The sequence below is a fragment of the Salvelinus alpinus genome, chromosome 4, assembly GCF_045679555.1.
Source record: "Salvelinus alpinus chromosome 4, SLU_Salpinus.1, whole genome shotgun sequence".
Taxonomy (NCBI): Eukaryota; Metazoa; Chordata; class Actinopteri; order Salmoniformes; family Salmonidae; genus Salvelinus; species Salvelinus alpinus.
In genome coordinates this window covers 71,709,836-71,722,279 of record NC_092089.1, presented here as the reverse complement: position 1 = coordinate 71,722,279, position 12,444 = coordinate 71,709,836, and the positions used below count along the sequence as shown (strand labels likewise).

The 12,444-nt window shown below is 41.7% G+C and overlaps 1 protein-coding gene across 9 annotated transcripts in view; it reads right to left on the bottom strand.

Moving 5' to 3' along the window:
• Positions 1-5,234: 5,234 nt before the first annotated feature.
• LOC139574358 (transcription factor COE3-like) overlaps positions 5,235-12,444 on the bottom strand; it is a 102,026-nt gene continuing 94,816 nt past the window's right edge. For 2 of the 9 annotated variants that reach the window (XM_071398853.1, XM_071398854.1), the window contains exons 14-17: positions 10,466-10,648; positions 8,789-8,989; positions 8,239-8,301; positions 5,235-8,107 (exon numbers count right to left, since the gene is read on the bottom strand). In XM_071398853.1, coding sequence (XP_071254954.1) covers positions 8,243-8,301; positions 8,789-8,989; positions 10,466-10,648 — 443 coding nt within the window. In that variant the 3' untranslated portion in view covers positions 5,235-8,107; positions 8,239-8,242. The remainder of the gene's footprint in view (positions 8,108-8,238; positions 8,302-8,788; positions 8,990-10,465; positions 10,649-12,444) is intronic. The other 7 variants (XM_071398858.1, XM_071398859.1, XM_071398855.1 and 4 more) reach the window with 4 other exon arrangements.

Genomic DNA, 12,444 nt, shown 5'->3' with positions numbered 1-12,444 from the left:
TCAAAACAGGGTCCCACGCCACATTTGGTTTTCATTATTTTTCAGAAAATTTAACAATAGCACCCAGGGATTAAGTCATGAGGCAGGTCGCAGCCAAGCTAAACATCCTGCCTCCCCCATACAAATGAAGACAGATGAAAAAGGGAAACAGGTGTAAAGTTTACTCTTGTACGTTTCTTTCTGTTTTCTTGGGGAGGTGTTCTGTGCTTTGCTTGTCTTTGAGAAAACATCTCTGTAAGGTCCTAGGGAGGGGGGGAAGTCCAATCAAAACAAAACAAAGGGCATTTTTCTCTCTCTCTCTCTCTCTCTCGCTGCTGCACATACATGGTTCCTGGGAACTGTTGAGAGAGTGACTGTGGATCTCCAGGGGGGACCTCTAGAAACGGAGCACTTCCCCTGCTCTGCTCCATATTTATGAGGTTGGGTTTCCTACCCAGGGGTTTCACCAAGGTCCTCTGTAGCAGCAGCCCTGAGCTATGCTGAGGGACCATTGAGTGACACAGTGACACTAACCATCAAGAACCCTGCCCTGCCCCAAACTCACACACACAGCTGACTGCATTTATACCCATTTGAAATTAATTGATAAAACAAAAACACTTTGGTTTTAAACTGTCCTCTCATAATACTGTTAACACATTACATAACACCTACCATAATGTATAATGACAGATTAATGGCAAACAGTTGTTTCTAAATTCCTCTTGAGTGTGCCAATGTTTCTCAAAAACTGACATTTCATGTTGTGGCAGCTATGACAGGGTGGTGGTGTGTTTGTTTAAGTAAGCAGTGTTGTGGGAGAGAAATGCATTTGGGATTTGAGGGGTGGGCTACTGATTTGAGGGATATTGATTTAACAGAAATGTTAGGTGAGTTTTTCTGAAAGGAATGGAGAAATTGGGGCAAAATGACACACACTTAGAATTTTTGGGAGGGGAGGAAGGGGATAGACAAGGAAATATATATCTATATATTTAAAGCGTTTACGCAGTACTGTACATGCAAATAATGGCCAATGAACATAGCCTCAATCATGATGTCAAGTCATATAGTGTCCTGCAGTCAATGACCAAAACCGCCCTTTTTAGCCTCATGGCTGGAATGTTATTATTATTTTTAATAAAGTGTTATTTTTTCGACGATAATGCAGAGTTTCTATGTCAAATGGCTGTGTTGTATTTCAGTCTTCTGTGATGTATATAAAGTACAATATTGGGATGCAAACTCAAAATGTACATTTCAACTCTATATCTGACATGGTACAGGTGTCCTAAGCCCATAAACATGTGTGTGAGGTGTATACTTTTGTTTCAAAGTAGATTTAAGACTACCAAGAATCACCCTGTGTGACTTTGAATAAGCCCACTGCAATAAAAGGTTAAATCTGACAGAGACAATGTAGGCAATATCCTTGTTTACTAATGCTAATTTACTGAAGGCTTTTTGATTGGCAGGGGCACCTGAAATCATTTCAGCTTTGAAACCAACACAGTTCAACATGTGACACACACCGAGAATGACAAGTAACATGTGTTATGCTTGTGAAGAGGTTTGTGTGTGTGTTCATGTTGTGTGTGTGTGTGTGTGTGTGTGTGTGTGTGTGTGTGTGTGTGTGTGTGTGTGTGTGTGTGTGTGTGTGTGTGTGTGTGTGTGTGTGTGTGTGTGTGTGTGTGTGTGTGTGTGTGTGTGTGTGTGTGTGTGTGTGTGTGTGTGTGTGTGTGTGTGTGTGTGTGGTAGTAGGAGGAGGGCATCAGTGAGTTAATATGGACATACCATTCACTGAAAAGTATTACATTGTTTATTAGGTTAGTAATTATATTGATATAATGTAGACGCTACTGTCATTGTAATACATTGAATCAATTAATCCACCAATCCTGTATTGGTTTATAGATATGCTCTGTGAATATAGATCAATTTTCCCATTACTACCATCAACCATAACCCTATCCTCTGAGAGAACAGAAGCAGGTTCCAACCCCAGACTACAGAACCCCTCGGACCTTGAGTCGTCTGCAGTTCAGTCATGTCATAGGCTATGAAGATAACGACACATCTATGAATACAGTTTGATTTGTCACGTTGTCACAGTACCAATAGCTCGGGGGACTCACTAACTATTAAACACCCAGACTCTCTAACCTTACTCCAAAAGACGAGGCAATCAGTGAGCCTCACACTCAAATATGTGCTCTTTTTTTGCAGCGGTTTTGCAACACATGATTTTGATGGGCCAACATATTTCCAAAGCACCTCCAGCATCGGTCTTTCCCAGGAAACATGGCTGCTAGGTTGAACTTTTGTACGGGTGATTTACATACCGTCTTAACTGTGCAGAGTTGGCGGAGGTCTCCGATGTCATCGCAGGCTGAGGCCCAGGGCACTTCCTGTGCGAGATGACTTACAGTCCCCCGTCAGTCCTGAGTGCCGTTTTACTGTTATGAACCCTCCCCAGTCCAAAGTCAGGCCTGCGGTGTCACCATGACATCATCAACACACAGGAAAGGGTCTAATTCTTCAACATTTCAGAGTGCAGATGTATGGTGTAGTGGAATGACAATGTCACCTAATTCACTCAGGCCAACCCCCCAAGCAAAACACACCTGCACAAAATCTATACCACCTCTTCTTTTGAACTTATTAGAGCTATGTAAACTATGAATGCAAGACTTGAATGATGCATGAAAAATCAAGTATCCTCTCTTGTGCTTTTTGTAGGCTATGTAATGGCCGAGGTGGAATGTTCCCACTCGTTACAGCCGGGCCAGTCCTTTCAGATCAGTAAGGTTGAAGTGATAAGATGATAGGAAAAGAGGCTTCTAGAAAGTATTGAGGTGGAATATGGTGGAATATGGCCATCATATAAATATGGGTCACCTTTTCGGCCTGTGAGGGCTCGATTCAATTTGTATCGCTGAAGTTCCACGTTATAACGTGATTTAAATATAAAGGAAATGTTCCCGCGTTTGCGGAGACTGCGTTCATGGTAAATGCTGCATATGCTGGCTTTACATTTCAAGCGCACTATACAGTAGCACTGAACTTCGGCGATACGGATTGAATCGAGCCCTTTGTGGAAGCATCCTCTCCTCCTCCTTCCTTCCTTCCTTCCTTCCTTCCTTCCTTCCTTCCTTCCTTCCTTCCTTCCTTCCTTCCTTCCTTCCTTCCTTCCTTCCTTCCTTCCTTCCTTCCTTCCTTCCTTCCTTCCTTCCTTCCTTCCTTCCTTCCTTCCTTCCTTCCTTCTACAACATCCTCCTCTTTCAAGGCGCTGAATGAGAACCTTTTTTTCCCAGGAAATCTTTACAGAGGAAACCCTGATCATGTATTATGGAGCGCTCTTGCTCAAATATGTCAAACCCATTAATGGGCTCTCTACTTGACAAACCACTTCTTATGGGATGGTGGCCAAGTTTTATATAGCCTGGGCTACTTAGCTTCCGTCCTGCATTGGCAGACCCCAGATGTATATTGGCTTTGGTACCAGAGGCTTACAGCGGAAGGACTCGGGTTCTGGGAGATGGTTTTCTATGTGTGTGCTCTAGAAGGCTTTGGGCGAAGAACCTTACTAACGAGCACTGTGTACCGACAACAAAGAGTCATCAAAACTCATCAAGATACTGCTGACTACCAAAGTAGGGTTAATTACTCACAACCTGTGGCGTAGAAAGCTAATGGTTTCTAATCGACGTAGCCTTTTGCAGCCTCTGATGCTAAGTCTCATAGATAGCTTATGTTCTGATCCTTCTACGTACTTGAAGGTAGGACTTCCTATTGAGGGGCTGCTGATTTGATAAAGACATCTGCTGGTCTACTCTAATGGCATTAAAAAGAGAACCAGGTAGAGTTAAGGGCAGCTATCTCAGGAAGCCGCTGCGTAAGCCTGTGCACAGAGCACACACTATCACACAGGTAGGCACACACAAAAACACATGAACTCTTGCAAACACGCACACTAGCATGCACAAATGAATTGCCTTGTTTGCTCCCTATGTAGTGCCTTTATGAGGATGAATCACTGAAGTGATGAAGTCACTTTGTACAATTTTGAAAACCTGTCTCTTTGACTCAAAACATAAGTCTAAACTTGCAACCATGGAGATTATGTTTTTACCCGATGATATGCTGCCATTCACAGAGGGAGGAATTGTTTCCCTTCCTCAGACTTTGAATGATCGATTCAGATAAGCACTGGTCAATATGTAATCTGAGAGGCCCAGTTTGAGAGTTTGAGATCCAAGATTTTCATCATAAAATGAGATCTTTGGAGGCTGTTGCAAAAATATCTCCCATAGACTGAGGACAGTTGAACTAGTGTCCAAAAGGATGACGCTTTTGAAGGATGAGCTTGTCTGGAAAGTTTTTTATGAAGCTAGGAGTACTTGGTTTGATTATTGTTGCCCCCTGCTATGTGAGGGAATATATGATTGTATACTGAACAAAAATATAAACGCAACATGGAAAGTGTTGGTCCCATGTTTCATGAGCTGAAATATCCCAGAAATGTTCCATACACATGCCAAGATAATCCATCCACCTGACAGATGCGGCATATCAAGAAGCTGAATAAACAGCATGATCATTACACAGGCGCACCTTGTGCAGGGGACAGTAAAAGGCCACTCTAAAATGTGTGGTTTTGTCACACAACACAATGCCACAGATGTCTCAAATTTTGAGGGAGCATGCAATTGGCATGCTGACTGCAAGGATGTCCACCAGAGCTGTTACCAGAGAATTGAATGTTCATTTCTCGACGTCCAACCGGCCTCACAACCGCAGACCAACCATGTAACCACTCCAGCCCAGGACCTCCACATCTGACTTCTTCACCTGAGGGATCATCTGAGACCAGCCATTCGGACAGCTGATGAAACTGAGGAGTATTTCTGTCTGTAATAAAGCCCTTTTGTGGGGGAAAAAATATATTCTGAATGGCTGCAGCCCTGCCCAGTCATGTGAAATCCATAGATTAGGGCGTAATGGATTTGTTTAAATTTACTGATTTCCTTATATGAACTGTAACTCAGTAAAGTCGTTGAAATTGTTGCATGTTGCGTTTACATTTTTGTTCAGTATAGATTTGTAGCTAAGCCCCTCATAACATTCACATTTTATTAATTTAGTCGACGCTCTTATCCAGAGTGTCTGGCCCAACGCTTTTAACCGCTAGGCTACCTGCCGCCCTAAGCAGAATGAACTCCAATACAGAAGGTATGACCAACAATACAACAGAGTTTTTTGAGGCCAAATGTATTCTTTATTAGTCTGTTTCTGTACAAAAACTACTGGATCACAGAAAGAAACATGCATCTATTTACAGCATGGTCAAAGACAGAAAAGGAGAAGCTGGAGAGATCCCCCTCATTTGTATTCTGAAGACATTAATTAAACATTGTGCTTTGATACACTTTGATGGTACATTTCATATTTCACATAGATGCAGTACCTCTCCCCTTTTCACATTGAATTAAACATTGAGAAAGTACACTTTACAATTTAAAAAACCTCTGCAGAAAACCAGGGCAGCAAAAAGCAAGCTTTCTACAACTATGACAAAACATTTTTTAAATCAAGCTATTTAAAAACTCAGTATATGGATGGAATGGATACAGGGAATGGGGGTGAAGGGGAGGATTGTGAAGTCAGCCAAGATTTAACTTGAAGAGAGAACTTGTGTTTTCATTGAAAATGGGTTTAGAACTCCATGATATTGAATTCAGATGTTTTGTGAAGTGTACAAGTGCACTCTAAAACACATTCTATGAGCTGGCCTTCAATCTCGTAATTGAAGAATGGCTTTTAAAAAAGCGTAACAGATTTTCCCGCTTTTTTTTCACAAGCCCACATTATGACTACAAGTTGATGCCGCCCGATGATTGCCGATGTATGGCAATCACTGCACAGAATTTGCATACAATCAAAGATTTAATCAGGCTCATCATTGATTTGTCACCTATTGTCCACTATTAAACAAGATATGTGGACATTTGGAGAAGGAAGTACCCTCCAACATATCCCAGTTTAAACTACATCCACTGCAGCTCAAATGATGGGCCTGTGTTATTAAATTAATCAAAAGCATCAAATTAATGACAACTTTAACTCATTCTTAAACATCTGCAAAAGCATAACTCAAATTAACCACACTTCAATTAGAGTATCAAAATAATGAAAATGCATTAAGTTGGAGCATGTTCTTTTGTAAGGCATCAATTATGTCTTGTGTTCTTTTATGTTTCAAAACCATTCCACTGAAATGTGGAGAGATAACTTGCATTACAGTAAATACAAATTGCATAAGTAAATGATAGATTGTGTGCAACGTCAATAACACCACCACCACCAACAACACTAACATCAAGGTTCCTTGAGATAGATGAACCCTACACTTGAGTGGTCCTTCTACAGTTATTGAAGGTTTACTTGGGTTTCAACTTCGCAGCTGATTCGTACAGGCATGTGTATTACATTCATTCTCACCAAAACACAAGGAATAGGCTTGGGTCCAAATAATATGGGAAAGGAGTTGAATTCTAACCAATGAACTAACGGAGGTTTATGATAGAAGAGTTTTTGAAATAGAGAAATTGACATGACAATGACCTTCCCATTTCAGCCACAATGACAAAAATGTGAATCCCCCCAAAAAACATCTTGGTTAATATTTGTACTAGCTTTTGTCTTTTGCTTTTAGTTTTTCTTGCTTGCTAAGATGCATTGCTCTTGTAAGTGCCCCAACTAAAATAGTGCATTAAGAAATAACCATGATAATACACATTTCACAATAACACAGAAAAGACAAGAAGAACAGGGGGAAACACAAATGCTGTATACAAAAAAAAGTTAAATATAGTATCGGAAATGCATTTTTATACAAAAGTGGTGGAGCATATATCCTGCTTTAAAAGACAGGGTGACCATGTCATGTTTCAACTTTTTTTGTTTTTACAAAAAGGTTGTTCATCTCCTTTTTCAATCTTTTTACAATATCTAAAAGGTATTAAGACATCGAATGTGTTTACATGTATATTTGAGACTATCATTCAGGCCAAAATCACAAAAGGAATTCCAAAACATACTTTATAAATACATACAAAATAAGCACAATCAGAAGAATAACAAGAACTCTGGTACCTAAATGTGATTAAAACTGCTGCAAGCATTTCTGGTTAAAATCTATCAATCAACACACCCCGGAAATATATCTATTGTACTGTGTTTCAAAAATGGTAGACATCCAAAACCTTTGAACCTCACAACCTTGGGCTGCCCTGGCATGACTCTGGTAGTGGGCAAATATTAGTATAACATTTGCTTTTCTCTCCTTGGCAGAATGTTTGCCAACCCTTTCTTTAGATTAGAAAATTACTGCATTTCCCTTTAAATATGATAAACACACACATTATTAAAAGCTATGGTACACAAACAAAAATGCTATTAGACTTTGACATTAGATATCAATGGTCTTTTGAAGCGGGGTTTTTATAGACATTGGGGGGAATTTTCATTGAAACTCCCACCTATTTTGAGTCTGACAATTGACAGAGAGTTTGATATTCTTGGATTCTGCACTTTTTCCATAGTTGACAGTTTTGAACTGTAGGACTTTCCACGTTCCCTGCTCACAGTGGTTATATGACTGAAAATGAACTCGGTTCATTAGAAGATCCAGTCAAATGACTTTTCTTGTTTAGGACTCAGGACAGTTAGTTAGTAGTTACCACAAGAAGTAACTACCTGCCTTTCAAATCCACAGTTTATTATTCACTATATTTTCAGATGAGCTAACCCTTCACACATATATATGTGGGAATGCTACCCATTGGGCAAGGAAAGTCCCAAAATGCAAAGCACAGAAGGTGACGGTGAACTCAATTACTGAACCAACACAAACATACTCTAGTGACATTTTACGGGTTTTCGGTTACTGTAATTTTCTTTGTTGTGCTGTTTGCTCTGTTTCCAGGAGTGAAGGGGCTTCATGGTCCTGTTTTGGAGATTGATGAGCTTTAAGCTTCTGTTGTAGAGATTCTGTGAGCCAGTGGAAATGTGGTCTGTCTGGCAGAAGGTCTTCTTCACATAGGTGGGACTATGAGACCTGCCATGGCTGAAAGACAACAGACACGCTGGTTACCTATAAATGTGGCGAGACGTTTTGTATCCATAACATGTTTTGCATCTATAACATTGAAATATAATGTTGTAAGGATACATATCCCATAGAAAATCATTACACACCCTCTTAAATGAAAAGCCGTGTGTTGAGGTAATTATGATATGCATATGGATTTGCTGCAAAACCTAAGAATGACAAAATTATATTTTTCAAATATAATAACTTTTCCAGTCATGTTACATTAACTAAGGCCTGGATTCAATCTGTATCGCTGAAGTTCGGAGTTATAGTGTGATAGAAATGTAAAGGCAATGTTCCCGCGTTAGCTGAGACTGCATTCACGGTTAACACTACATATGTCGGCTCAATCGGAAATGACCTTTACATTTTGACCGCACAATCTGCAACGCTTCAGCCATGCATATTGGATCGAGCCCTTATAATCACTCTATGTGAACAAAGATTCTCAGCCAAATGATTTGATTGTGATGAATGTTTTGAAAAGTCACTCAGAGCCAGAAGTTATGGATCAACTTTGACCTTCAATCCACTGCTAACTCAGGTCATATCATTTTGTTGTGTGAGTTCTAGCATAACAGGGTGTCCATGACATGCCCTTTTCTAACAGTGACCCAGGCAGAAGTGGGCGGGACTGAGGGGCGGGATGCTCACCCTGTAGGCTGCTGCCATTGGTGGTGGTGCAGGTGGGGGGCGGGGAGGTCTGTGGCCGCACGACAGGGGCGAAGGCGCTCTTCTGTTTGACTGCAGAGATCATATGGACAGGAGAGAATGAATAAGGGCCTATGGGTCCACCGGAGAACAGAGGGATGGAGGAGGAGGAGGAGTAGGAGGAGGAGGGGGAGGTGGTTGATCCTAACGGAGAAGACAGACAGACAGAGGTTGGTGAGTGAGTGGACTGAGATGAGCTGTACAGTGAGGGCATGCATGGGGGCTGAGGAATGGATGCCTGCCTGAAGAAGGGCCAAGGTCTGGAGTAACATGCTCGGAGTAAAAGGTGCTCAATATCTGCAAGTTGATCCATAACTTGAAGGCCCATTTTAGACTTTGACACAAACAATACCTTGTTCTTGAGGATAGCAGCAACCTCCATCCATGTTCACAAACAAATATATGTGTGTGTGCGTGTGTATGCATGTGTGTAGAATGTTAATGTCTGAAATGCTGACTGTGATAATGAAGCAATTTAATTTAAAGCACAATGCATTTGATACCCCAATCTCCCCATACTGGCTTGGTTCATTTCTGTACCTACGAGTTATTGCATCTTTATTCACAAGACATATGAATCCAGTAAAGTATGAAATCCTGAAGCAGCATTTAGCCTCCTATCTCACAAATACAGAAATTCAAAATGGAAGTCTAAAATTGATGTCAAAATGCTAATAGTATGTATCCCTACATGTAAATAGTTATTTTGTTTTTATCTTCCTTGAACTATTAACTTATTCTTGCTCTGTAACGTCACAGTTGACATGTTTTGTTACTGATCCAAATGAAAGGGTTTGGCCCATAGCATGAATGAATCTATGAGATTGTTAGTATGTTAGTAGTGTTAAGTAATGAAGGAGATGGAACAAGGTATAGGCAAAGCAGATGAAGACTTGTACAATGCATGGTACAGACAGACAAACCCAACCTTTCCCTTCAGTAGACAATGCATAACCTTCCACATCAAGTGTCAGACAAAAATCCACTTTCTGTTCAGCATCCAGAATTTACAACTACTGGGACACCGTTATTATTTTGGGAGACTTTGCTCTGTGATGCTGTAGCCTAAATAATAAGCAATTCAATGAGTCCCAGAGGTTGACAGTTAGAGTTCAAGACTCTCTCTAAAACACCTGTGACCTCAGAGCAGAATCGTGACGCTATGCATGTTATTTGCAGAGTGGTGAAGGAAAGATCAGGGACAGAGACCCTGGAGGGTTCTAGCACTGAGGGAGAGAGAAGGAATCCCAGTGATGTCATCTATGAGATGTGTGTGAGGAATTCCAATGCAGATCCTACAGCAGGTGTCCTCAACACCAGTCCTCTAGAACGGCAGCGGATGCCTCCACTGAATTGACCAATAATAAACTGACGTCAATTATTTCGTCTGTGAGTCCACACACTTGGCGCCCCAGATCTAAATCAGTCACTGTGTGAACGCAAAGTAAGAGAAGCGCTAGCAGACACTGCATCCCACACTGCATCCCTCCTGGACTGAATCAGAGTACTACTGTCCAAATGAAACCGTGTGCTGCTATCCCACCACATATAACTAACCAAGTGATCCCCCAGTGTTTTGTTACAGTGATGATCATTGAGACCAAATAAGGCTGTACTTACTTGCATAGGGGGAGTTGGCGGCAGAGCCGTTGAGGAAGCTGGGTGAGCCTGGCACCCCCAGGTTGGTCATGCCCGCTCCGTAGCCGTTCATGGTGGACGTGATGGTGTTGTAGTTGGACTGCTGGGGCGTGGAGCTGGGGACGTAGCCACGGGGCGATACGCTGTTGGAGTTACGGGAGTAACCTGGATGAAAGGAGGAAATGCTATGGTCAATCCAATGTCATCAAAACCGTGCAGTTTGAACAAGATCCGTTGACAACCTCGAACAGCATGGGCCAAATTCCTATATAGTAAGTATTAAGAATTGCATTGCTCTCCTCCAGAACTAAAACCACCCCTCTCCCCTCATTGTATGAGCACAATTCCCTTTGCACTTCAAATCTGAACAAGGGTTAATAAATATTATGTCAGAAGCGATAAAGCATATGTTCGATTTGGTAAGATGGGGGCTTTCTAAAATGCAACCGTATTGTAAATGTCCATGTTTCCCCAATGCATTACAGAGTTGAATCAGACAGTGTGGCTTTTGCGAGGGATTGTCCATGCTGCCACTCCCTCCACCGTTGTTTCTGACATGTGTTTCCCATTGCCTGCACTCTCCCTGATCCCAGGGCAGAGCTCCATCAATTGCTCTCCTGCTGGGAATTGCGTTGGCTCAAACCAAAAAGTGGGAAAGGGAAAGAGAGTGGGAGTGGGGAGGACAAGGAGAGTGAACTCTTAGAATTATTGGTGACTTGAGGAACCCTGGAGATCCTCAAGGAACCCCTGGAGTTCCTCAAGGAACCATTGCCAGTCAATGGTTCATATTTGCACCTTTGGCTAGGTAAGGGATTCTTGGACGAACCTTTAAAAGTTCAATGTAGCAACAGGTTCCTGGAGGAACCCTGGAGTGGAGGCTTGGCTTAGTAGGGGATTTTTTTGGCCACCCATTAGAGTAAATGTCATTCCTGTTAACTGTTTTGTTGTTAAGGTTGAACAATTGTGTAACTTCAATGAGGCTAACAGAGGTGTGAGTTCCTCAAGAGCCTATGCAATTCCCAAGATTGGAATAGTTACCACTTTATTACTGTATGTACTCAGCAATGTTAATATTATTAATATTATATTAGAATAGATAATATGCATAAATATTCAAGAAACATTTTAGTTTGCAGTGTACAGACTTAACATGAAGAACAGGAATGACATTTATGCCAAAGGGTGACCAAAAATAAATATCTGATAGCCACGCCTCCAATCTGATAGGCTGCCTGCCACCTCTATAATATATTATTAAATAGGTTCAAAACTGAACCACTCCCATCACAAGAAGGTTCCGGTTTGAACCTTTACACAGGGGTTCCTTGAAGACCCTTGTCAGAGGGGTTCAACCTTTTCAACTGGAATGGTTCCGTGTATGAACCCAAAAGGTTCTTCCAGGCCCCTTTATTTCTAAGAGTGTGGGAGAGAACGAGAGAAGGAGAGAAGGAGAGAGAGGAAGTTTGAGCACACTGTGCTACTTGGCATATTGTGCCTTTCTCTCTGGCCTCCAACTAAGCCCCCAAGTTGGTACAAGTTGGGGGCTTAGAGTGCTATAACGAAGGGAGCACGGGTATTCAATACATCCAAGATGAAGGCCAATCAACTAAAGGCTATGGGTGGTATCGGGGGGAGAGGGTTAAGGCAACTCCACTCCGCTATTGGGGTGAGACATGAAGGACAGGCCTAGCCTAGGGGGAGCAGTCAGTAACCCTATCCAGAAATCGCTGACTGACGCAATGACGAGGTCAGCCTCTGGAGGTCAATGAGACCGAGACGCGCCACAAGGTAGTTTCCCTATTTGCTCCAGAGGAAACTGTCAGCATAAAGTAAAACAAGTGGAGTGGATGCCTGTTTTAAGACAAATGCCAGAGGAGAAATTACATAATCCATTTTGCTGTTGATGTAAAGCAGATCCATAACGCTGGTCTGGAATTGTTTCAGTAAATGACATTCCTCAT